Here is a 27210-nt window from a genome sequence, read left to right on the forward strand (position 1 = left end):
TTATAATCATTTAAAAGAACAATAAGAGGGCAACAGTAACAATTAGTTTCAAAAGCAGCTAAATCATACATCTCCATAGAAATGTTATCATCGCAGATTAAATCTAAAATGTGACAAAGGTTAAATTCCGTGACGATGAATTCAACTGACACATTATCTGTTGACATAACTGGAATATTATTTGTTTGTGGTTTTGTGGCCGGTGATTATCAGCCTACTGCGTGTGATGATCAGTTTACAGCCTATGAGCTGTATTCATAGGAAAAGCAGAGGTAGGAGGACACTCGGTGTGTGGTGTCCGCCCCTCTCTGAGAAGTAAAGAGTTAACGGAGCGGTGGGTTTGCCCATTCTCCTGCTGTGAGTGACGCGATCGTCTCTCTTATCCCTCAACTTTGCCTGTTGCCAGACCAGGCAGCCGAGGTGGACGCTGGCTATCACCGCTGACATTCTTAACGCGACCACGCCAAAAACAAAATACCCCCCCCCCCCCCCCACCACCACCACCCCGTTTATTTATTTCTCCGCCGACTTTTACGCCGCAGGCTGCGATTCCGTAACGATGATTTTTAGTTTTTCTTTCCATCGGACTCCCCGATGTTGTGCAGTCTACTACACGAAGGCGTGAATCTTTTTTGAGTAGAGGTGGATCTTCCCGGATACAGCGAGGGGGCATATCAAATCAAAAAAGAAGAGTTTCACGGAAATCCCCACAAATAAAAATGCCACGGAGGAAACAAGAGGCGCCCAAGCGCGCAGCAGGTATGTGTATCCAACTGTAATGTGCGTAAAAAAAATAAGGCTTACTATCATAGAGCTGCGGATGTTACCTTTGTTTTGTAAAGCTCACTTTACAGTCACTGCATTTCCGTTTCCACTTTGTGTTTTCTAACGATGCGCTTTGTCACTCTTGGCTACTCTTGCGAGACCTCATAGAAACTGTTGTCTTCTGAAAACGGATGTACACTTTGTATACAACGATCTGCGTTTTCGCTCTCCACGCCGCGCAGCTACTGTAGTCCCATCGGATGAGTTGGTTTCTGTAAACTTTCGCTTTCTATTGTTCCCAACGTGAATCCCCGATAGTTTACCGATCCCAGCTGCCATCTATATTTGATCTGTAAGAATAAACCCTCTGCTAATAAGCGGTGTTTTCTTGATGGTGAGTGCCCGAGGCGTGCCATAAGGGGGACGTGAGGGCTTTGTGCGCATTTGTTCCGAGCGCATAACTTCTTTGCACAAGCGAAAAAAGCCCCTACCTCTGAGCTTTTTTCTTTTCTTGGGATAAGATAAACAATTTGAGGGCAGACAATGGGGTTTCGTGGGCTGGAAGGACCCATAATCGACAGTTGCCATGTCTGATTTGACGGTTGATTGATTGGCTGTCATGCGGCTTTGATCTGATCCTTCCCGATTTGCATCAGAAAATCACTTCCCACCATGTGCTGCAGGCCCCTGACGTCACGTTTAAACCACTTTGAAAGGCCCTGTGTACTTTTTACTCTCCCTCTCTCTTTCTCCCTCTCTCTCTCTCTCTCTCTCTCTCTCTCACTCTCTCACACACACACACTCTCTCTCTCTCTCTTTCTCTCTCTCTCTCTTCCTTTCTCTCACTTTAATGGTCAAGTAACTCCTGAAAAAGTGAAAGAAGGAGGGACAAAGTGGTTTCACAGTGAGACATCACACACACACACACAGACGCGGACACTTCCAGTAGAGAACATCACACTCCTATGTGCACATGCTCACTTGTTCACTTTGAACACACACACACACACACTCAGTGGGTAGAGGAGGTGGGAGGAGTGGGTTAGGGGTTGTAAAAGGAGCCGTGTGCTATGTAATGGAGGGGAGGAATGGGTTTGCTCTGTCAGACCGGGCCGTCACAACGGCTTTGTTTCATGTTTGATTTAATTGTCTCTCCCCTGACAGGCCCATTCATCAATGGCTTTAATGGTCAATCAGAGACAGGCTGAGTGAGTGCTCCCATTCTGTTTAGCCATAAGCTGGCCTGGGCTTTTATTTCATCAAAATGCCCCAGCCTAATGTACATGCTCACTGGCTCAGAGTGGCCGCGGGGAGCACATAAAGAATGACTGAAAGCTTTCTGATTTCAGATCAGTGAGAAGGATGTTTTTTTTTTCATCTCCTCCTCTCCACTCCACTCTCTCCTCCCTGCTACACTGCTGTTTCTCTGTTGACGAAAGGGAATAAAAGGCTGTAATATAGATCGTTTTGTGTTTTTAGAAAACAACTTTTTCTCTCTTAAATCACGCTTCTTTGTTCATTCATTCATCCATTCATTTCTTCATTTTTTCATGCTCCCTTTCCACCCCTGTCAGTCAGCCTGTGCAGCTGCAAGTTATAAAGTTGTCAACTGTTCAGTGGCACACAAAGGGTGATGATGAATTGATTGCAGCACAGAGCATGGTGATAGAGAGAGCAAAGAAAAGGATGACAGATGATGGGCCTTGATTAGGGACTTAGGGGGAGAGTCAGCCCACTGCAACCTTGAGACTTGCATGAAAAATCCACCCCCCACCCCCCCACCCCACACACGCACACACACACACACACACACACACCCAGCTTTGCTCTCTCATTGTCTCTCAAACACACACTCTCTCAGCTTCTCCCTCTCTTTCTTTCCTTCCTCTGTCTGAGAGGGTTTCTCTCTCCACAGTAGAAAACTTGTTTTGCCTGCTTCATTAGCGTTGGTCCAATTAGCCGTGAGGCTGATGGAGTCCTGACAGGCCCTGTGATTGGAGATGACAAGCTCGGGGTGCCCAGCCCAATGAGGTTTGCCACCACTTTGATGTAATCAACTTGATATTACACAGAGCCGCTCGCCTTTGGTTGTGCTGTAACTCAATTTTCCGCTGCAGGTGACAAATGGGCCCGCGTACCTGGGTCAGGTCTGAGTGCTCTTAACAACCAAGGGCAGCTGGCCATGTAAACAGCCGAGCAAACATGAGAAAAACACTCTCCCAGCTGTGGAAATACAGACCTCCTTCCTTCGCTGTGTTGCAAACCTGGGGTCCAGAGCTGTTGAAATGGTTGCAGAAAGTTGAACTACCTCACCAACTTAACAGGAAGTCGATATTGGCTTTACAGCACACGGGCAAAGACGCGACTATTTCACTGGAATGTCTAACCTCTACAGTATGTCTGCAGAGGGGTGGCAGTGTATTTACAGTATTCAGAGTGTTGTGTGTCTCGTTGCGCTGTCAGGCCACCGCAGAGAAAACCACCCTCTCCCCTTTTTTCTGTCATAACCTGTACTCAGGTCATTTGTCTATGAGTGTGTGTAAGGGAGAGTCCAACACAGAAGTAGACGGGTGGGGGAGTTTGATGTGGACCAGGCTTCCACAGCAACGGTCTCCTCTTTCTGCAGGGTCAGGATTATAGCTGCCAGACTGGCAGCCATCACTCATGTCTTTCTGTGTGTGTGTGTGTGTGTGTGTGTGTGTTTGTATGGGTGTGCACATACGCTCAGATCAGCAGGCATGCACTGTCTGATTTGCTTGGTTTGAATGTATGTGTGTGTGTGTGTGTGTGTGTGTGTGTGTGTGTGTGTGTGTGTGTGTGTGTGTGTGTGTGTGCTGTTTGGCTTGTGGTAGTGATGAAAGGAATTGTAACTGTAGACCCCCTGCAGGGGTCAGGCCATAATTCTTTTAACCCTGTAGGCCTTTTACATCGCCCAGTTTCTTCTTCTCCTCCTTTCTCTGCGTCTTCGCACATTACCTATACAGCATATATGCCAATGTAGAAGCACAAGGCATAGCACACAAACATGCAGTGTTGGAGCTAGTAAAGATACAAGCATTTACAGCACACATCAGATGCATGCACACATGTTGTGAGTGGGTTGTAAAAGCAGCAGTCATGTGAAGTAAGCTGTTTTTATATCTGTCTGCCTTCCTGTTGTTTATGTGTGAAACACTTGCCTTTATGGAAGCAGCAGGGGAGCTCGAGTTGGGACCTAATTGTTCAGCCAACATACGGACCGACAGCGTTAGCAAGCTTTCACAACAACACGCCTCTGCTGGCGTTGTTTGCAGGTGTGAGCACTGCGAATGTTTTGGCCTTGCAGGCCCTGTTGCTAATGAAAGTCCTGTGGCTGGATTCCGGTGAGGTTGAGTCACGTCTGTGATCTATGTGTCTGATAAGTGCATACATAATGAGGCTGTGAGCACCAGTGGAAGGAGGAGGAGGAAGGCTGACAGAGTGTTTCCCACAGGTATTGACAGATGCCTTTTTGTTTTTGCCATAGGCCCTGACTCCATAAATCCTGCCTGTGTAATGATAACAGTGCCACCCTGCCAGCCAGTGAGTGAAAGAGAGAGTGTATGAGAAGAGAGAAAGAGGGCGGGGGGGGGGGGACGAAAAGGAGAAGAAGAGCGGGGGCGGTGAAATGGGCCTTCTCTCCTTTTTAACACACACTTGGCAGATGTCAAGCCATAGGGTTGGACTCCGAGAGAGAGAGAGAGAGAGAGAGAGGAGTGTAAGTGCTGGAGTAGTGTCACAAATAGAAAACCGTTAGCCATCCACTCCTTCCTTTCAGCTTTCACTGTGCTTTCAGCCGAGGTTTTCAGCCGGGACTGCTGTCTGGGCACTGAGTCGGAGGCTTTGTAAAAATAGTCCCACCGCTGTTGTGATAGATGCAGCTGCACTGTGGCGACAATTGGGACAGACTGGATCCCTCCAACCCACCTCCCACCCACCCTCTCTCTCATTCTCCCACCCCTCCCAGAGGTAGAGAGCGTCAGAGTCTGGTGGGATGTGTGCTCTTTTCGGGGAAACTGAGCCGCTCCGGTCTTCAGGGGTCCTGAAACCCAATCCAGGAGGAGAATAGCTCGGCCATGCCAGAGAGCCGATTTCCTTTTCAACAGAGTCATTTATCACTGACCCACCCTTCGCTTCTGACACGGTGACGTGTGTCATTTATCAAACAGGCTTTACCAGACACACAGAAAAGGGAGGTGGATAGGGGGCAGAGAGGAAGAGAAAGAGAGAGTGAAAGAGGGGAAAACAAGACAGAGAGTGGACAGAGAGAGACAAAGAGAAGGAGAGGAGTGGAGAACGAGGTGCAGAGTCAGTGGAGAGAGACAGAGGAATGGAGAGCTAGGAGAGGAGACTGTCGTTTTTGTGTGTGTGAGAGAGAGTTTTTCCAGGGAAGAGTGAGTTTTCCTCAAACCCTTGAGGAGACATGTTTGGGAGGGGAGATTTTTTCGAGATGACAGGGAGGATTGAGTTACACTGAGTTGTGTTTTGATGAGTGACAGAATGTTCTTCCATGACACATCTCTAGATGTCTGAATGAGGGGAAGAACTATGCTTTGTGAGTATAAAGGTCTGACAAGCCCGTTAGTGTTGTGTACTCATAATATATGCGCGACGGACACACATGGGCTCTGTAGAGGTGCGTGTGTGTGCGCACACATGTGGCCATATGGCGTCAGTGTTTAATGTTGTAAGAGTGTGTGTGTGTGTGTGTGTGCTGCTCCCTGATGAGCAGAGCTGACAGGTATCACTCATGCAGCAGCCTGGCCTTTAAATGAACCCGAGCTGCTCTGCTCTCCCGTGGCCCTAACAGGCTCTCTCCAAGATGGATGCTTCTTTAAAAATCAGATTAATGATGGATACCAGGCTTATAGTGCCATTTATCATGAAGAATATTATTTAGGCCGGCCGTGTATGGCTGTAACTGGAGAGCCAGGACGAGAAGAAGCAGGGTGGAAAGCCTTAGACAGACACTCACTGTGTGATGGATGGCTGAGCGCTCTCTCTGAGTGTTACTAGACACCAGTGCCGCAGCAGTAGGCCATAATCAGATAGCCCAGGGATGTTTATCCCGCAACTACACTACCCAGATTGCCTTGCCTGGAGGGTTGCTTTATGAAAGGTGTAGTCTGTCATTATTATCATCTTTAAAAAGTTAGTGGGATCATGAAAAAACTCCAGACACCGAAGGGCACACAGAAGACTCAATGGAGTTTATTGCAATTATAGATTTATAAAATGATCCATTGGATCCAATATAACTGACTGTAATGATTACCTAGAAGTTTCCATTTAGCTTTGCCCAGAAGTGTCCACAGCCCCGCGCCATTCCCCAACAATCATGAATAAAAAAGTACAGTGAAAGGTCAAGGCAAGGCCAGCTCTGCTGCTGCTATAGAAAAGTTAAAAAAAAAAAAACAGTTGTTTTGTTTTTGGCCTCTTCTTCTTCCCTCTCTCTGTCTCCTACCTCCTCCTCCTCCCACACACTACTGTGATTTATGGTGGCCATCCATCTTTAGGCTGCGTCCATCACCTCCTCGTTGCTAGGCGATCATGGCAGCAGCTGTGTGTTGTGAGAGGGGTTTGGTTGTCCCACTCCCAAGCCCCAACTTTATTCCCCTCAGCCCCAACCCTCCCCCTTACCCCAAGATTCAACTTTTAAACACAGTCCCAGGTTTAGTTTCAACCACAAACTACAAACTTAATCCAATTTCCAGACCTGAGTCCATCTCTTTGTTTCAACATTAACCCCAGCTCAAACTATGACCCTAGTGTCAGCTCTTTGGCCCCAGCCGTACCTTCAGACCTACATTAGGCCTGATCTCAGACCTGCCCTGAATTGTTGTAACCTTGAAACTACAACCTTAAAATCGGACAAAAAGTAATGTCACATTAATCCTGAACCTTTAAGGAAAATCATATTTTTAGCTCATATTGTCATAGTTTTATCAGTCATGATAACATATTCAGCCTGCTGGTAGAGAAACATGGACTCCCTGACACACATGGACACCCTACCATGACATCAGCGTGATATAATTGAGACAGTTTGATTAAATAAGTTCAAGGAAGAACAAAGAAAACTTGACCTGATCAGAGTGCGTTTAAACAGGTCCAGTTTAATCAGTTATAGAAACACTCCACTGTAGGTGAAAAGGAATAGAAACAGTCAAATTATTAACTAAGCTGGCCGTTGCAAAGTGGTACAACCTTGAACTACTGTGTTTACTGTAGTTTTGATGCATGCAGGTTTTCTGTGCATAGACAATGAACTCATCAACATTTCCAGTTAGTTTAGTTCCGATTATGGAAACATTATAAAAGATCAAAATCCTGGCATAAACTATGAAATTAAGAAATAAAATGTGAGAAAGTCAGACACGCACAGTAGTCCTAGTGTTAGACCAAGTTCACAGAGAATATCCTAAACTTAGTTTGAGCCCCACCTTCATCCTCCTCTAGCTTCATTCACACAACCTGATGACCTTTCAACTGCATTGTTGTATGAGGCTTAAACAGCTAGAGGAATGGGGAAATAAGCATTTCTGCTTCATGGAGCTGTGCTTGAGAACTGCTCAAGGAAGGTGTATAGAGAGAATGATGGGAAGAAGGAGCCAGAGAAGTGGGTTGAAGGAAGTCTGACTGACTACATATCATCAGACGAGACGGACTCAGATGTGCATGTCAGACTGGAACATCGTCTTCCCGCAGCACCCCGATCCTTATTACTGCCCTTGGATCTGCACCTGTGGAAGCTGTTTGTGTCTGTTTTTTTTTTTTTTTGTTTGTTTCCATTTTGTTTATCACTTATTGTGACTGCATAAAGTTTCAAACTGGATCTTTATGAGTTCGGTCATCTCGTTCTCTTCCATGTTAGCGTTAGTAGTGGGAGGCCTTTATGTGTTTGTGGCTCGTCTCAGGTCAGATTAACAAAATTAATTTTCAGGTCTCGAAGGTTTGTATGTGCAGCTGGCAGCTTTGAGGTCATAACACGACAATCAGCCAAGGGTTGAATCTATTCAGTGTCCATGTCCTTTTCTCTTTCTTTCCCTTTTTCTCTGTCTCTCTCTGCCTTGCTTTCTCTTTGTCTCTCTGTCTGACTCTCTCTCTCCTCTTACTATGTGCATTGACAAGGTTCAGCCCTAAGCTTCGCCTGGGGCCAGAATGATCTCTCTGTTTTTCCCATCTCCCATATCAGACATCCTGCACTACAATCGGCGGACACAATGTATTCACAATGCCATCAGGGGGTAGAGAACACACACAAATAAAAACTGACAAAGACATCCATGATCGCTTGTAACATGATAGCTTGAGATAGCTTGAGAATAATGTAGTAGCAGAGTTATGCATTTAAAAAAAAAAAAAAGCAGAATGTGAGTAGCACTCGATAACCCTCACTGGTCATATCTGAAAAGGCGACTTAATGTCAGGACTGGTTAATTTTTCAGATGGCCACAGATCACCTGTTACGTATTTTCTCATGGGACTTTCATCCAGCCTGTAAGGATCAAAGGGAAAGGAGGCAGAGAACTAGGTTTGATTGAGTGTGTTACTTTGACAAATGTGTACAACAGAAAGGCATTTTAGGTATGTTACTGATCTACTGCTATTTTGACAGAATGGGGCTGTTTTTGGACTAAATTATTCTGATCTATTTAAAGAGTTTTAGGCTGCTGGGAAACTTGAGAGAGTGGGTGGAAGTCTGCGGTTTGTATTTTTTTTTTTTTTTTCTTTTTTTGATTGAGACTGGGGTGACTTCCTGTCCTGTAGTGTTCTGAAGCTGTTTCCTGTCAGTAAGAGCCCCCTGCTGAGGGGCCGTGTTGCTTTAAGGGCGTCAAGGTCCAGTTAAAATACTGTACACATGTCAAGAAACTCTTGTCATGTTGTGACACAGTTTAACTCTCTCCTCTCCGAGCCCCCCACCCCCAACACCAACTGACTCCAAATATCTCTGCCAATGTGTGATCAAAGGTCTAACCCACTTCCTCTGCTCTTCACCTGGATAGTAGAAATTATGCAAAGTTTTAAAATTTGTTAAATTGGTAACATAGCCAGTGATCTCTGTCCTTTCTTTTTTTTGTGTGATGTTTGAATTTTTGTTGTCTTTGAACAATGCCGTAAAACTTTTCCTGTAATCTTTACAGTAAGCTATGAGGGACCACCCATGTAGACAATTTCCTCTCCCCTTCCTGGATCCCTGTAGTGTCTTTGTGTATGGTACAGTTCTCTATGCTTACAGTAATAAAGCTATAAATAATGGGCTAATCAAGCTATGAAACTCATGTAAACATTGCTTTTCCTCTTAGGGTGTTAATTAAGCATTCTCGTTTCTATTTCGTATCTGTATAATACACTATACACACGCTCTGGATTTTAGTTAACATCATTGTTTAATGAATGGCCGTATCACAATTTTTAACAATTATTTCGCATACATAGTAGTAGGTGCTTCTGTTTGTGCAGCCCAATTTTTGTGTTAAAAAAAACAAAAAAAACAACAACAAAAAAAAACACAGATGAAATATTGTACTCATAATGACCGCACAAAGGACTGAGCTTTTTTATACCGCGACGCCTGTGGCAAGGTTGTAGTTTGTTTTGTTTTTTATTTAGAGACCAAGCAGTCATTTGGGTATGAGGGGTCAGACTCAGGTAGAGGTTTTAATGACACATCCTGTTTATCCCACTGCTGTTGGGTGTGATCTGGCTCCCAGACTCTTTCTCCAGCTATGGAGGCCAGACCAGGAATATGCAGTTTGATTTAAGAAAAATGGACAGGAGTTAGTCGTAGCTTGATGATGGGCACTGTGGCAAATTCATTAAAAGATACATAAATGTATATGGTGATTAAGATTTGTGCTTGTTTGAGCTGTTACAGGCGTCCAGGAAGTGCAAAGATTTCTACTTGAGGAACACATGATAGAATATTTCCTACATATTATCACTGTTGCATATGAGGCCTATTTAAAACACAGCATTGAAAACAGACCGTGCTTTCAGCAGCTCATGAGGAGAAAAAACCCATGGGACAGAGGGAAGGAGACAGAGAGAGAGAGAGAGAGAGAGAGAGACACTGAAAGGCTCTGCTTTAGAGGCAGCCACAGCACCTTCCTGCTTAATCACCCCCCTGTCCCTGCCCTGTCTGTTGTTCCTGATCGTCAGAGCAGCACTGCAGTATTTCTATCAGATGATCTCTCCCTCCTCGTCTGCGGCCCTTATGTTTATGAAAATGATACTCCACAGGAATGCCTCCTGGAAGCCAAGATGTCACTGTCTTTCCTCATCGCTTGCATCTATGTGCGTGTGTGTGTTGGAGGGAGGGGTAGATGGGGGTGTCATAATTGACTGAGTAGCTTTATTTATAATTACGTGAGGGTGTATTTGAGGTTGTGTATCTTCTGCATGGGAGCCTTATATTTTTTGCAGCTTGTGTGTTTGCGTGAATGTGTTATTGCTATTTCTGTGTGAGCCGTGACTGAGATGTTGATTGTGCGAATGCGCACCTCCTACCCTTCTTAACCCCCCCACCCCCCCCCCCCCCCACCCCCCACCCCCCACGCCCCCAAAGGAATCATTCATGGAACCTAATGATTCTTGTCTTTTTCCCCACATGGCATCAGCTCACTTTATCATTTCAAGAACACACACACTCCTTTTCACTTTCTCTCTGTCACACACACACCAGGAAAACTCATACATTGGTCCTATAACATATGCTTAGATATTAGTTAAGACTGCATCCAAGAGTATTGCTGTATTCATAATCCTCTTCCTTTTTTATTCTAAGGGAGCCTCTATACTCCCATCACCTTTTATTAGCTTGATAAATCACCTCTGTTGTCAGTCAAGCCAGGGAGAATAATTGGATGTGGTTGTCGCCCTCTGTGATGGATTATCAGTCATTGGGGATTAAATTAACAGATAGTGCTCAGACATAATGGTTTTTGTTTTGCATTTTAAATTGCCTGGGAGCACAGCTAGACTCTGTAGGTTTTATAGTTGGTCCTTTTGGACTACTCTCCCCCTCTCTGTACTATCTAGGCTGATTGACAAATGAACAATAACCTATAGTGCTGCAGCTCTTAGTATAAAATGTAAAACATTAACTTCAAAGTTGAGGCACAGAAAGAAGCCTGGGAAGGTTTACAGGTGTGATAGCATGACATGAAATTGGATATAGCAGTATTTTGATGAAACAGCTAGACAATATGAAGAAATATGTGGAGTGTTTTCTTGTTGAGGAAGAGAAAAGTGACCTGACAACTTGGTCAAGCAGTGTGCCAGGCTCGCCTGATGCAAGCTGACATCTGTGACCAGCTAGTCAGGACACAAACACATTAACTACCTCATCCTGGCTGGATTTCCTCCTTCAAATGAGAATCTGACACGAATACCTTCCAGACGAGAAGTGGGAGAGAAAGTAAAGCGAAAGGCAAGAGGGTGTGGGCAGCCGCTTGAGTGCTGGTGGCAGTTAGATATCTTCCGTGCATGTTTGCCCAAGCGTTAGCGATTTACCTCCTCGCCCCCCTCTCCATCCTCCTAGACCCCTCCCTCCCCGCCACGTCCACATTATCATAATTGTGTCCAGAACATGAGGGGCTGGGGAAGTGATCATGTCATTTTATTTACACCCTGCTTGGCCCTTTTTACAAACGACATGCCGCTGACTGCCAAGCGGACTGGGGCCCGACGACATCTTTTGATCAGGGCTGTCGGGGCCTATCAGCAGAGAATGGCAGGTAATGGATACCCAGTGACAAACCAAATCTCCGGGAGGACGAAGAGTGGGCCGCACCTGCCAGGTCTCCATTAGGCTGGCCTCTCAGTGGGGCTGCCTGCTGACTGTGCCCCCAGGGCCCAAATCAGACCAGCGCCAGCCGCATGGCTGCCTAGAGATTGGCTGTTAGCACTGGAAATGAGAGTTATTTCAGCTATGACATTTTTGTTTAGACTGGACGTGTGTGTGTGTGTGTGGGGCGGTGGGGGGAATGAAGGATTTAGTCACACCGTCTGTGTGTCTGTGTCTGTGTGTGTGTGTGTGTCTGTTTGTCTCCACATGCACAGGCTCACAGGCTCAACTGTGCCCAAACCATTAAAGCCCTTACCTACAGCTTCTTTCTGTGGCATTTGTCTTAGTTTACAATATTGTCCAAATGGCCTCAGACCTGTCCACAGGCCATCCACTGTTTTCAGAGATTATTTGTTTTTCCTTAAGTTGAGCGGTTTAGTGAGTGAGGTGGACAGGAAATGAGGGAGGGGGGCACATGGTGACAGTGCGGAAGAAGGGGGTGAGTGGAGGGTGAGTTGGCGTTAGGTGGGTAGGCTCGCCACCACAGGAGACACAGGAGTTTGTGTGTCTGTGTGTGTGTGTGTGTGTGTGTGTGTGTACATGCACACACTTATCGTCTCTCTCCATGTGAGCAGTGGGCGCCAGCATGCAAAGTGACACGTTGCTTATGCATTGCCATCATTTTGACGAGCCTCACTTTCATCTCGTTTTCTTTATCCCTCTTTTCCCTCGTTTTATTCCTCCTTTTATTTTTCTTTTTTTATGATGTGTGAAATTTCTTTGTATTACATTTGCATGACATTTAACACCTGTTTGGACTGCTGAGGTTTGCTTTTAAGAACCCAGAGTATTAACTATCTTCAACATGTTAAGAAACTAATGAGCTCACTTCAGCCAGATGACATTGTTGGCTGTCTACTCAACATGTCAGAATTTCACAAAAAAATTCTGACATCTTTCTCCTGAAATTCTTCAAGATATGCTCCGTGTCTGTGCGCATGTGTGTGTGTGTGTGTCTGTCTGTACGTATGTGTGTGTAATCAGAGAAGAGGCAGATGAAGAGGCGTCAGACATATTAACTGACAGATGGAGGTTGATCCAACTCATTTATTACCCCAGAGGAGAATGCCACAGTGAGATTGGGCTTCATTAATTTCAGATTTAGTTTTCATTTCAAGCTGTTGCGCCCTGAGATAAATAAAATGGCGCATTATGTTTTTGCCAAGATATTTCTTTTTTGTTTTCCTCCAATAGAAGGAGTGAAAAGAGGGGAGGCATAAGTTCCGTGTGGCTGGGGTAGTATATAAATACAGGCTCGCCTAGAGGAAAATAACACCTCAACGGTTGATGAGGTGAAATGGGATGACTGTAATTTCTCAGCTCAGCTTTAAAGGCTCCCACACAGATGGCTCATTTATCCCTGGGAGTCCTCGGGCACACATAGCAGGGAAACTTTTTCTCCAGTTATTCTAACATGGCGTTTTCACTTCCTGCAATTTAACTCATCTCTTTCTTTCTCTCTTTGTTTCCATTCTGCTTGCAGCCTATTCTCCTGAGGAGCTGACAGAGCACACTGTGGATGATGAGGAGGCGGAAGCAGACGACCTGCCCTCAGCCCCTCAGGATGACCTTCCCATGAAAGATGAGTTTGTGGAGCAAAGCGTTGGGCCTGCCAAGGAGCAGGCATGTGACCAGGAATCAGCTGGGGTCGCGGAGCTCTCGGGACAAGAGATGGACAGTGAGTCACATGTCAGTGAGACCAGTGACCGGCTCTCAGACTTTGAGAGCCCCTCCAGAAAAGCTGAAGGCATCTTGGTCACACCGCCTCTGAATGGTGGCACTAAGACACCTCCTGTGGGCATGGACACCTTAGAACAAATGAAGGCTATCTACTCCAGCTTCCTGACCGGCCCCTTGTGGTCACCGCTGAACTTTAATTCCACACCGCCACAGGCGCAGTCGTCAGCTTCTACAGAGAAGCCAACTCGCAGCAATAGCACTAGTAGCAGTAGCAGCTGCAGCAGTGGTAGCTATGACTGGCACCAGTCTGCGGTGGCAAAGACACTACAACATCATCCTACCCAGAGCCGTCACCCTGCTCAGTCTGAGCCCAGCCTCTTCAGTACGGTCCAGCTCCACAGGCAAAACCCAAAACTTTTTGGCTCAATCTTCACTGGGGCAAGTAAATTTCGCTGTAAGGGCTGTAGTGCTGCTTATGACACCCTGGTGGAGCTGACAGTTCACATGAATGATACAGGCCACTACCGCGATGACAACCAGGACAGGGCAGGAAGTGGTGCAAAGCGCTGGTCGAAACCACGTAAGCGGTCCCTGTTGGAGATGGAGGGGAAGGAGGATGCCCAGAAAGTTTTGAAGTGCATGTATTGTGGCCACTCCTTTGAATCACTCCAGGACCTCAGTGTCCACATGATCAAGACCAAACACTACCAGAAAGTGCCTCTGAAGGAGCCCATGGCTCCTGTGGCAGCCAAAATCATGTCATCTAAGAAAAGGGGACTTGTGGGGTTGGACCTCACTGCCGCGCCACGTTCTAGAGAAGGAACGCCTAAAGCTAAGCACTTACAGTCAGACCTGAGCGAAACCTCACAGAGACCTTCTTCCAGCCCCTACACCACCTCTAATAACCGCTACGGCCACCAGAACGGCGCTAGCTATGCTTGGCAGTTTGAATCCAACAAATTCCAGATCCTTAAGTGTATGGAGTGTGGGAGTTCCCATAATACACTGCAAGAGCTGAGAACCCACATGATGGTGACAGGACACTTCCTGAGGGTGACCAGCTCTGTGGGAAAGAGAATCAAAACACTCCCTGAGGCCACCTCCCCCAACCCTGGGAGGGTTGCCACACCTACTGAACAGAGGGTCCAGTCTGTCCCACTGGCACCTTCCACCTTCTCTCCTCCACCTCTTCAAACTACCACAACTCCCCCTGCCACCTCCCCTCCTCTCAAAGAGATCAAGAAGGAGGAGGTTGAGGAGGAGTGCACTAAGGAAGAGGCTGTTGGGAATGAAAAGCAAGTTGCAGTTTCCGTTGGAAAGGAGGAAGATGCTGAGAAGGAGGAAAAATATGACATCTCAAAGTACAACTATCTTACAGAAGAGGACCTGAAGGAGAGCCCTAAAGGGGGCTTGGATATTCTCAAATCACTGGAAAACACTGTGACATCAGCCATCAACAAGGCCCAGAGTGGGAATCCAAGCTGGGGAGGCTACCCCAGCATTCATGCAGCTTACCAGTTCCCCAGTGCCCTCAAGCTCCAACAGGGCAGCATGGAAAAGAATTCCCCAATGAAGTTCTTGTTCAACGGAGGGGATGGAGCATTGTCCAAGAACCAGCCCCTTATTTCCCCACCACTTAGTCAGTCCTCCCCCTTCCCCAGCAACAACTTCCAGGCAATGGAGGACTTAGTGAAAAAAGTGACTGAGAAAGTAGCAAAAGTGGAGCAAAGGGTGAAGCAGTTGTCCCCTAAGAGGGAGAACCATCTCTCCCCTTGTAGTAGTGAAGCTGGAGAATCACATAAGGGAGGAGAGTCTGACTCACCTCGGGAATGGAGGGCAGTCACCCCAGCCAATAGTGACAGGGGAAGCCATAGCGACAGAGCATCCCCGGCAACCGAACCCAAGAGAGAGACAGCAGTCAAATCCCCACTCGCCTCTACACTGAGATGCAGTACTGCCATTATTACTGGCCATACTCCTCCAGAGCAGCCCTTTGTCAACCCTCTAAGTGCTCTTCAGTCAGTAATGAACATTCATTTGGGGAAAGCAGCCAAGCCCTCCTTGCCAAACCAAGATCCCCTGAGCTTGCTCTCTAGGCTCAGTCAGAGCATGGCTGAGAGGGCTGCTGTGGCCGCACCTCCCTCACAGACCAAAAAGCCGGAAAGTGTAGTCGATAATAGTTTTTGCCAGCCCAGTGATGACCAGCCTATGGACCTCACAAAAGGGAAAACTGAAAGAGGAGGGTCTGTAAGCTCAGCCCCCCTAACTCCCTCATCCACAGCCTCCTCCATCTCCCCCTCCTCTCTTGTTACTCCTGCAAAGCTAACCGTGGTCTCTCCCTACACATCCAGCAGCCCTCTACATGAGAATGCATTGTCGGATATCTCAGACATGCTGAGGAACCTGACACAGTCCCACCACGTCCCAAAGCCTCCCTCACGGTCCCGGGTCACGGATAAAGCTGAGGTTGTGGGGTCTACTCATGACGATGACGATGCGTCCCTGCATGGACACAAACGTAAAGGTCGTCACTCCAACTGGAACCCTCAGCACCTCCTTCTTCTGCAGGCCCAGTTCGCTTCAAGCCTTAGGCAGACATCAGAGGGAAAGTATATCATTAATGACCTAAGCCCACAGGAAAGAATGCATGTATCTCGTTTCACAGGTCTCTCTATGACCACCATCAGCCACTGGCTGGCTAACGTCAAGTACCAGCTAAGGAGAACAGGCAGGACCAAGTTCCTAAAGAACCTGGACTCCGGTCAGCCTATATTCTTCTGTAGTGACTGTGCCTCGCAGATCCGAACCCCAGCGGCTTATGTGTGTCACCTGGAAGCCCACCTAGGGTTCAGAATCAGGGACCTGGCCAAGCTGTCCCCCAAACAGACTGTCAGGGACTCCCATTGTCTCACAGAGAAACTTGTGCCCCTGGAGTCCTTCCTGTCTCCACAATCACAAGATGACTGCAGTAGTAATGGGGCAGTGTACCGCTGCCAGCTCTGTGTCCGTAAATTTGCCACTAAGCACGCCATCAAGCTTCACCTCAGCAAGAGCCATGGGAAGTCTCCAGAGGACCATCTGCTATATGTGTGCGAACTAGAGAAACACTAAATTACTCTCAGCAGTAGACATACTGGAAAACATATGTATAATGACTGTTCGAAAAAAAAAAGCGAAAAAAAAGAAAAAGAAAACAGAGAAAATTTGAAAAGTGTGGTAATGCACAAAGATGCCATGAACTACTGTTAAAAACGTCAGCACAAGGTGTTTACATCTATTCGGCCTATAAACATTTCTGATTTCTCTGCGTTTCAAAAGACATTTATTTCACATCAAAGTATACTGTAGGTCAAAGATATTCAGCCCAGCTTGCTGTCTCCCTCACTCTATGTACACCTTTAGTAATGTGAGGACAGATTCATAATCATGCTGAATCTCTTGACTAGAAGGTCAGCAAATAACTTGAAATGTATTAACTATTGTATTTATTTTGTATTTTTTGTGAGTTTTGTTTTGATTTGATGGTAGACTGCATGTTCACCGTTATGTTTGTACAGTCCTGTCCTGTCCAGATTTTAAAATGCCCTCTGGTCATTTTTTCAACACCTTAAAACAGCCAAATGCCTGGGAAAGCTCCTCAAAAGAGTCTGCCAAACAGCAAAAGTTCATTGCTTGTACAGCCTCTTGATTTTCTTGCTGATTGTAAAAGCTGCCTTGTTCTTTATCATTGAGTAAGGAGCACTTAAAATCCAGGTCTGTGTAAAAATGTACATATAGTGTATAAGCTTACAACTTGCTGTTTAAATTATGCATACTTGTTATATTTCCTAATTTAAGAGGACTATGACTATCCACTGGTGCAGAGCCTTTGAAGAAGATTAAAAGGACATTGTTTTGCACAATAGTTTTATAAATGTTATTTGATAAAAAAAAAAATACAAATATGTTAATGCCTTGTGCTTCTATGATTAAATTGAATTAACTGCTGCATAAAACATGTGTTTTCTTTCATATTTACCAATCAGAGAAATTTGTAGATCAAGGTGCATTATGAAGCTCGCGGTATTGTCCAAAGTGTAGTTTCCAAGCTGTTACCTAATTTTACACCTGGCTTACTGGAAAATCATGCATCTTAGAAAAAAAAAACACACACACCCCTCCCAATTGTTGTCCCACATTTTAATGACTAAGCATCTACAAATCATCTGACAGATTGCTCACCAGCCTGCATCTGCAGAAACCCTGAACAGAGCTTAAAAACCCTCAGCATTTATCTCTGCAGTTGTCTTCTCAACCGCAATTTGTCTAGATATTCCTGGTGATTTCTGGGTTGTCGCGTTGTTGCGGGGCGGACTCGAGAGGTGCGAGTGGTGCCACTGCCTGCAAGGCGTCTGGCAGGTGGTGTGTGCTGCATGTAAACCACCAGATGTTTCTGAAACGAGTCACTGGAGGAGGAGGAGGAGGAGGAGGCAGGCAGCCTGCAACAGCAGGCAGAGTGGGCTGATTACCACGGGGGCTTGGATGCCATCAGGAGCCCTGGGCACAGACAGCAGATCTGGCACACACCTGGACTCCAAGACTGTCCCTTGGAAAAAATAAAGCGGATCCTATATACGCGCGCTGAGACAAGCTGACAGTGGTGCAGAATGCACAGACAGGTGCTATTCCCTCAAAGCAGGCTTTTGGATCTAACAATATTACTGGCAGGTGTTGACGCCATCAGAGTAGTCACAATTCAGGCTCAGTGCCATGTAATGAGAAAGTTTTTTTTTTATGTTTTCTGTATTCATGATGAAGGCACACACACACACACACACACACACACACACACATATGCACATACACACAAGTTTACTTCACAGATTCCATTCAATCTACTTTTGTCTTATTTGAAGATGCCTCAGGACACCATGTTCTTTGTGTTTGATGTTCCCAGGCTTTGCTTGTCATGACGGACTGACTGAGTGACTTGGGGCTGGGGAAGTTATCTGGTTACTATGGTGACGGCCATTTGCCCAGCCTCTAACCCTGCTCGCTCACTCAACAGAGGACAGCTCGAGTGCAGCACACCCATTTACTCTCTTAAATCTCATCATCTCGCTTCAGTTCCTCCCACCCGGGAACAGATTAATTAACACACACACACTGTGTCCTGACCCCGTCTTCTCACACAAACTCATTACCGCCTCAGACTTGCTCCCGGCCCTCCAACGTTTAGGATACATTGGTCTAACGTTGTGGGAGAACCCAGTGATGACTCACATCTGACAAGCAGAATGAAGCCCTTAACAAAGGATGATAATTGAAAGATGGGATTCAGACTGGTAGCCATTGATAATGCAAATGAAAAAGGCTGAGCTGCCTTATTGAATATCCTGTGAGTTTTCCAGGCTTACCAAGTCTATGCAGCTATAAAATTATCTCTCAGACATGATCAATTTTTTTTCTTTCAACACTGTAAGTGTTGATGAATGCTTTAGGCTTAGTGATGGACTCGGGGGTGAAGATGGTTGGGGGCGTTAATGAGATAGTTGACACTTTGGGGGTTAATGAGGGGCTGGAGGGAGAGGGCTAAATGATTGGACTTCTGCTCGAATGAGCATTATAGTGGCTGCTAGAGCAGGGCAATGTAGAAACTGTGGATCTGCTGTAGCCAATTATTTAGCATGAAAAACACAAAACTCCTCTCAATTGTATTTTTCTGCGATAATAAAGAGGAGATTAGATGTGTTATCCATTGTTCTTTTGTCTTGACTATCCTTGAGGGCTGGGTAGTTATAGACGCCGATGTGCCTCAATGCTCCTAAAACAAAGTCAGCAGTGAAGGGGGAAGAAAGGAGGCGGACAGGACAGGGATAGGATAGGAGCAGAATGAGTCCCCCCACTCCTCCACTCCACAGATCTCCCATCAGCTCTTGTCATCCCTCTAATGAATATCAGTTAAATTGCTCTGTGGATCTGAGGAGTTTGGATGTCAATGTGATTTGTGTGAGTGTGGCGGATGGAGGGGCCCAGACTAATGAAAGGCGAGCAGAGCCTGACAGAGTGATGAGCATCAAGCCCATCAGACCAATCACACAAGGGTGGCTGACAGCACCGACAGACCGACAGCTGAGGAGGAGAGGCTATGTATTTAGGAAAACAAAATGGCTGCCAAAATAGTGGCGGATGTCTTTAGAGCACATTGATATATATTGCTCCTGTCTTAGTGTGCTTGTGCAGTTGTGTAAACTGATACAGGCCGCTGTGTCACAAGTATGCAGCTCTGAAAAGCCATAAATTGTGATTTCAGTCAGATTTATAGAAGCCGGCTCTCTCTTGTGTTTTTAATGCTTTGCGTTAATCAGAGGAAGTCTTAAAAATATCAACAGGTTAAGAGGATAAAATGGTTTAACCACTATTAAAAAGGAACAACAAATCAAATGTTCCTCTAAGTCTCTTTGGCCTGACATAATTTGTTATAAGCTCCGAGGCTCCCGAAATCCTTGCGTGCCAAGATGGAAGACGATGCAAGTGTTGTCCATTCATGCGGCCTCCATACCAAAAGTGACATGATGTCCTCTGACAGCAGTGCAGGAGTCATGGGTAGAGGTGGAGTTAGCTTCACCTTGGACCCCTGAACCCCTGTCTCTAATGTATGGGAGGCACCACGGCAATATAAAGGTCACTGTCCTGTCTGTGTTTGTGCCGGAAAAGGAAACATTGCATCTCATTTCTACAGCATCGACTGCGATGTATGTAGATGGCATAAAAACAAATTAAGCTAACAACAACACGCAGAGGTTTGTGTGAGAGAGAGTGGGAAAGAGATGAAGACAGAGACACCCAGAGAACCAGACAGAGAGGTGAGTTTAAGGTGGTCTGATTTCCAAATGTGCCTTCACTAGTGGGTGCAGGTTTTCATGCTGCTGTGTTGCGGTGCACTGCTGCTGCCTGAGATAGCTGTCAGAGGCATTTTGGTGTGATATCTGACAGATTTGCTAAAGATACTCGTCTCAGGGCACTACTCTATATATCGTTAGTTTAATGCACAATGACATGACCAATTATAGCGAGCTCCATGCTCAAATAGCATGTCAAAACCTGTGTATCAATCCATTAGATCCTGTCTCCCATCACATTAAGTGGTACCTTTAGCTATCTGTTCGGCACGTAAAGAAAAATGCTGACAGAATGGAAAATCTGCCTGTGCTGTTCACAGAGCTGATGTCTTTTGGAGAAGGAGGCTGTTCTCTCTCTCTCTCTCTCTCTTCTCGCTCCTTCTTTGTCTTTCTGTCTCTCTCTTTGCTGCTCTCTCACTCGCTTGTTCAGCCACGAAGCGCAAAATGCATAAACAATACATCTAGATAATGGCCTGCATTGTTTACTTAGCTCTGAAAATGTATTTGTGCAAAACTCTAAAATGCATTTAGGAGGAATCATTCACTCTGTGTAAAGCCTTGTTGACATCAGGGTGCTCTCAAAAGCGGGGAAGTGTCATAACAACATCATATATCACTGTATCAATTGGAATAAAAGGATGTGATGTATATTACTTGGAAAAAACCAGTGGATTTGACCAGTGGTTGCTCTCCCAGTCTGTCTGCACCAACCTGCTTTGTCGGCCATGACAGAGGGTGGGAGGAGGTATGTGATTTAGTGCAGTTGGTCCTAACAACCTCTGTGTCCTTGTGACGAGGACACACAGCCTCAGGGCGCTGGCATGGAGGATGTGCCTTGGACCGCCTGGCACCTCGCCTGGCACCACGCGTGGCAACACGTCCACACTCTGCCGCCCTTCTGATGGATTGGCCTGTCTCTGGTGCCACCTTCATGAAATCACTTTTTGATTTGTTGTCATGTTTTTCTCCTTTTTTTTCCTGCTACTTGGGTTTTTCACGGATAAGAACACCCCCTGGTCAGGTATTACAAGAGTGATTAAATTAACCTTCAATAAATCAGCATAATAGAGCATTACCTGTGAGTTTGTGTGCGTGCCTGCCCGACAGTATGAAGGTGTGCGATCAGGAGGTCAGCATCAAATGTCCATCCATGACTACTACATGAAACACAGTTGCCCCGTGGCTGGAGCTGCTCTTTTCAATGTGCCATTTCACAGGAAACACATCAATAAGGCGCGATTACAAGGCTGACAAAATTAATCTCAACTGTCATTTCACAGAGCTCGGGTTTGAGAGTGCTCTGATCAAGTTACATTAGTGGGAAGCTACTGAATGATTTGGAGTGGAATCAAAATCCATTTGACTCCCCTTCTGTTTGGCTAAGGCTTATTATCATCAAGAACCATTTCCTATCAGATACAAATGACATTTATGAGTGCATTTTAATCTAGGTTTCTGAATTTATTTAATACATATAATGCTATAACGACACGGCTTTGTTGTATCAGCCACTACTCTAGTGTGGGAACTGACGTCTGAGGCAGACAACTAGGAGGCTATGACTTTCAGTGTGAGTGTACAGTGAGCAATGCAGAAAGTCAACAGACTTTGAAATGGATGAGGAAGAAATATTGAGATCCTTTTACCTAAGTAAAAGTAGCAGTACCACACTGTACAGATACAACATTAAATGTAATATATCTAGATTCAGTGTTAATTTAAGTTAGAATATTAAAGATTTTATCACCAAGCCCTGTCTGTGATACTATTTATGTCAGCATTTTTCAAACAACTGTATTTACATTCTATAATTTCTCCTCTATGTAGTTGTTTTCATTGTTATAGACAGAGTCTGTCATTTCAACACTGTATTTAAATTTCCTGCACACACACAGAGAGTCGCAGGAAACTATGTATGTAAGTAACCCAGTGTTAGAGCTGTAGGTCTGACAAAGTGGCTGCTCAAGGAGTGTTCCCGGTTGTATTAAACTGCAGGATTACTACTTTAAGTACATAAGTATTATCACTGAAGTATTATTACTGATGCATTTAAATCTAAGCAGCATGTTAATGTTGCCAAGGAAGAGCCAATTTTTAATTATTTTAAGTGCTGTTTAGTGGATTAATCTATAACACTGCGTCATATTTTACAAAGTAATTTCATGGTTAAATGTAAAATCTCAGGTTGAAAAGTAACCAGTAACTGTAGCTGTGAGACAAATGCAGTGGAGTAACAAGTGCCATTTTCCACACGGAAATGTCCTGAAGAACAGTTCTTAAGCAAATGCCTTTTGTCATATATCAGTGTCATATGTTCAATTGTAAAAATTCAGCTTTTTTTTGTAACATAGTTGATAAATATCATTGTCTTGAATTATAGATTAAGGTAAATAACTGACTTTACAGAGAAAGTGATTCCTAACACAAAATTGTTGTCAAAACAAGCAGATTTGGCAGACTTTGTTTCAGGCTAAAGGAATATTTTGAAGACTGAGCACTTAGCAGTGTGATTTCTTAAGATGGATGGATTCTTTAACAGAAAGTCCAACACAATTTTCAACACAGAGCTTACTGTTTCCCGTCATAAAACTCATTCCTGACAGAGAAACAAGCTAAACCTCAGACAACTCATTCTTTCCATCTGGGCCTGTCTTCAGTGTCCTTCACGAGCAAATCTTGACAGCTCTGTCCATAGAAGGAAGGCAAACTCAGGACATCTGCTTCTCTGCTTCACAGAGACATGGCAGGGATTTTGACACAGGGTGTCAGGGTAATCTGACAAGACAAGCCTCATGTTTTATCGGACCGTTCAAAAAATGTGCCGCCGTCGCCCTGGCTCGTGTCTTTCGTACATCATTCTGTCTTCTCCTTGACTGTTATGCATTGCGTAGGTGGCACTGAAATGGAATGTCCTGTAAAACAGACCAAAGAGGGGAGAGAAGGAAAGAGAGAGAGACAGAGACAGAGAGAGAGAAAAAGAGGAGTCAGACCCGTGACCTCTTCGGCCGTGCGATGTGTCTGGAGCTGGCAGGGGACGCAATTGAGAGTGACACTCCTGGTTGGAGCTGCCAAACTGCCACTTCCTGTCCTCTTTATTCACACATAACAGGAGTTTAAGCTGGACATCTGAAGAGCGGAGAACAGACATGTGTCTCCTTGTACAGCCATCGCTTCTGACTGTCATTATTGTGGTTCACGACCACGACTGTCAAAATCACAGTCCAACACCCATCTGCCAAACAAGGACAGAAAAAAGGGGGGAAAGCGAGAGGAGAGTAGTACGATGGGTCAAGATATGAAAGTGTGTGTTTCTTTTTCTCGTAATTGACTGAAATATGAAACTTTCTTAGTCATCATTGTTCCCTTTGTTCAACTCTTTATGCCTCCCTCTGGTGTATCATTGGATTTGGGAGTCCTCAGTGGCTCAGTGCGATCAAATTGCTATAGAATTGGAGAAATTTGACTCATAATTTTGATGTTTTGTGTTGAATAACCCTTTAACTTTGTTAGGATCAAGTTTGTCACTCCTCTCCTTCTGCTCTCTCCTTTAATGGCTTTGTTTTTCTCCTTCCCAGCATCCCTAATAATGCTTGTGTCTGAGATGGGTCACTTTCACCAATACAAATAAGATTCAAAGTCATGTGTCCAGCTCCAGGTTTTCATTGAATTCTGTCCCCTCAGGTCAAGTTTGTTTTATTTCTCTGATATTCCTGTCCTTCCTGCCTTTGTCTTACAACTATATTCATCTCCGTATCTGCTCTTTTTCTCTTTTTTCTCTCTCTCTCTCTCTTTCCGCATAGACACACTCTCTCTCACTCGCACACACGCACACATTATCCTTGGGCTATTACCAGGATAAGTCAATTTGATCCATCCAAGGCAGTGGATGTCATTTTATTCATATATTTTCAAGCCTAGTGACTTTATTAAAGGCTACTGCTTCAATCTATCCTGAATGGATGAATGCACCCACTGATGAAACACAGGAAAAAATGAGGCCCACACAGCCTGAAATGACCACAGCCAATCAGCCTGTCATTTTCAAACATGTTCTCAAATTCTGTATTTTATATGAAATCGAAAACAGCTTGGTGGCTGTGAAGCTTTTGGCACAATGTTTTCTATTCATCTGTGAGTGAAGAGACAGAGAGCTGCCTGCCCGCCTTCCAATGACAAGAGAATGGCTGTTGAGACTTCCAGCTTGGGGGAAAAAATGAGATGTTACAGTCAGTGGAGGCACGGAGCAGAGAAAGTTGGAGACGAGACAAAAATGTGTCTATTCATGCCAACTGGTGTCCTGACCCTCCTCCAGGCTGCCATTGCCTTCTGTCAGGAGAAGGAATTAAAGGGCCATTCACCAGACATGAAGACTTCCACTTCTTTCCGAGCAGGCTTCATCCGCTCTCTCCCACCCTGCTGTTACTGCTTCTAGGTCACTCTGATACCTAATAGGTGCTGAAAAGAGTCAACTTCCCACATAGGCTCATTCAGAAAAAAAGTAGGCCCTGTCTCTTGAGGTGATATAAGGTGAATATGGAAATGCCAGAGTGCACATAGTCAATTAGTCTTCCAGAGCAGAGGGGAAGGTCATATAGAGTTCAGAGTGAGAGCGATGACTGATGGCTGTAGAGGGACTCTGGTGTCTGCTGCTGCTGCACCTCAAAGACCAGGCTTCACTGGATGTGACCAAGCTGGGACCGGACCAAGGACAGCCAGGGCTAAACTTAAGTCACAGTGTACTGAGTCTGCCGTTGACTGGATCAACAACTCCTGTTCTTTCTCTGCTGAGACGTTAACCTGAGATGCTCAGGTGATATTATAGCTGTCAGCTAGCTTGTCAGATGTAAAAAAGTTGACCAAAACTGAACTTGAACTTACATAAGTTTACTGAACATCAACACCTGCCGGGCCTTCTCCTCCCGTTATTTCTATCTGAGAGACGACAATTTTCTGTATTAAACTTTCATCTTGAAAATGGCTCATGAGAAATTGATTACTGCAATACTAAAAATTTACTTAATTATTTTTCAACAACATGTTTTGTCTATTCACCAACTCTGTGACAGAGATGTGGGAAACATATTTGCTAAAGAGAGACTCCAGTTGTGGCAAGACCCCTGCAGTTTTCCAAAGAAAAAAAGAAAAAGAAAAAAAAAAAGCTTGGATTCACAGAAATCTTTGATCCAATTGAAAGTAAAGACATAAAATAGGCCCCGAGATCCACAGAAATCCCTGCACCTGTTGTAGTGTAGATATACAGCATAGCAAATCCACTTTATGCCGAGGAAGTGACCGTTTATAACACAGTTACATTTGGCAGAAGGGGCTCTGCTCTTTGATGGAGCTCTCAAAGAATTTGAGCAGCAACGAGGATTCTGCCAGAACAACTGCACCCCTCGTCTCATCGCGGCACACCATCATAGCTGTGAACATACTTCATCATTAGATCTCGGTGGAGGAGTTGAAGCAGCAGTATTCCATGAGGAAGTCAGCAGAGTATTAGTAGTCAAACAGATGTATAATACCAAGCATGAGTGAAGCTGGCACCAATCAGCTGATATAATATTTAATCATTTGAGTGTTGCATCAGCTGTAACACTGTGCTTTGTGTGAACTAACCCAAGGCTCCATTTTATGATCAATCCCTAACTAACTTTCTTGCTCTAATTATGTGCACGATGGTTTATTTATGTTAGCGTGAGGTCATGTGTGCATGCTGGTGTGTGGTTTGGCTCTGCAAGTAAAAATTCTTAAACAAGGCAGCACGCACCATCGCAGCTTTGACCTACCGCAACTATTTGTTAAAGGGAGACTCCAGTCGTCGCGTGTGGCTGTTCAAATTAACCTATTGATGAATATGATGGACTATTGTGTCTGCAGCAAAAATCTTGAAAGGGGATGACTGCATCATTTACATCAGCTCAGCCAATCAAATCAAAAACACACACATCCCAAAATCAACAGCTGTTCCCAGAGTCAGACGAGCCAGTGCAGGAACTATGCTATGGAGTTTGCCACAACAGCTGCAAGGATTTTTAAGGTTTTAACTTCAGCTGGACTCACAGACAATGGATTGGGATGATTTTTATTAAGATTAAGTTTTTCAGTATTTCAAAAATCTTCACAACAAGGGTGGTGAGATGATAAAATACTAGAGGCAAAATCTTGTTGGTTTTTTTTTTCTTCAAAAAAGGAAAGACATAAATACTTGATGATGTGCAGAGGTCAAGTAGTTACACCGTTTTTAGTGAGCCCCTTCACTATATTGTTTAGACTTGCTGCAAGAGAGTAAGTTGGCACCACCCACAGACTGCACTGAAAGTGAACACACAGGCAAGAGATGTGAAGTGGAGGAACATCACAAAGAGACACTGCGTCTGCAAAGTGACCGAAATCAAGCTTTGATGACATCCTGTGGTCCTCTCAATGCTTTTTCTGTTTGACTTAACCACGCCAAGCGATAAACCAGAGGCTCCCCAAGCTTTAGAGAGGAAAGAGATATGTGCTAGCACATGTGCGTGTGACAGTTGCAGAATCTAAATTCATCTCCTTTTGCCTCAGAAAGCTTCCCGCAGCCCTCCACTGCCTCTTCCACCCTCCTCAACTATCAGAGCTGTATCGTTTTGCAAACCTCTGCGGTGATGTTGTCAGGCTTCTCTCTGTGAAGTGGCCCCAGCCATAAAACAACAGTGACGTGAGTGATTGATCCAGCAATGAGGATGGCAATACTCCTCTGCATCAATATGAAGGCAGCCTGCGGGACTGGAGCCCTTTCAGACAGCTCTCTGTTTCTCCTCAGAGGAAAAATCCATACACAATTGATGGCAGTTCAAAGAGAGGCTTTATTGTGGGATATCAAATAAAACATCAGAGAACACAGAGAATGGGAGAGAGAGATAGAATGAAAGAGTGCACGTGAGTGAGAGAGAGTAAGGGTGTGAAAGAGGAAGGGGGGGAACAGAAAGAGCGATCTGCATTTCGCTTTATCTCCTTTTTGCACCTGAATGGTAATGAACT

The 27210-nt window shown here is 45.1% G+C and overlaps 1 protein-coding gene across 1 annotated transcript; it reads left to right on the top strand.

Moving 5' to 3' along the window:
- The first annotated feature begins 404 nt into the window (after window positions 1-404).
- Window positions 405-16506, top strand: tshz3a (teashirt zinc finger homeobox 3a). The gene is made up of 2 exons (XM_071504646.1): window positions 405-759; window positions 13116-16506. Exons 1-2 carry the CDS (start codon window positions 720-722, stop codon window positions 16421-16423), a joined length of 3348 nt encoding a protein of 1115 aa, XP_071360747.1. The 5' UTR covers window positions 405-719; the 3' UTR covers window positions 16424-16506.
- Window positions 16507-27210: the final 10704 nt, after the last annotated feature.

Source organism: Trachinotus anak, unplaced genomic scaffold (genome assembly GCF_046630095.1).
Source record: "Trachinotus anak isolate AG129_WGS33_773 ecotype Australia unplaced genomic scaffold, CSIRO_AGI_Tana_v1 ptg000002l, whole genome shotgun sequence".
NCBI classification, from domain to species: Eukaryota; Metazoa; Chordata; class Actinopteri; order Carangiformes; family Carangidae; genus Trachinotus; species Trachinotus anak.

Excerpts from the sequence above, each read along its gene's own strand:
- tshz3a (XM_071504646.1), top strand. The coding sequence starts at position 720 with ATGCCACGGAGGAAACAAGAGGCGCCCAAGCGCGCAGCAG. Across the intron at positions 760-13,115 it reads GGCGCCCAAGCGCGCAGCAG|CCTATTCTCCTGAGGAGCTG; the intron begins GTATGTGTATCC and ends TTCTGCTTGCAG.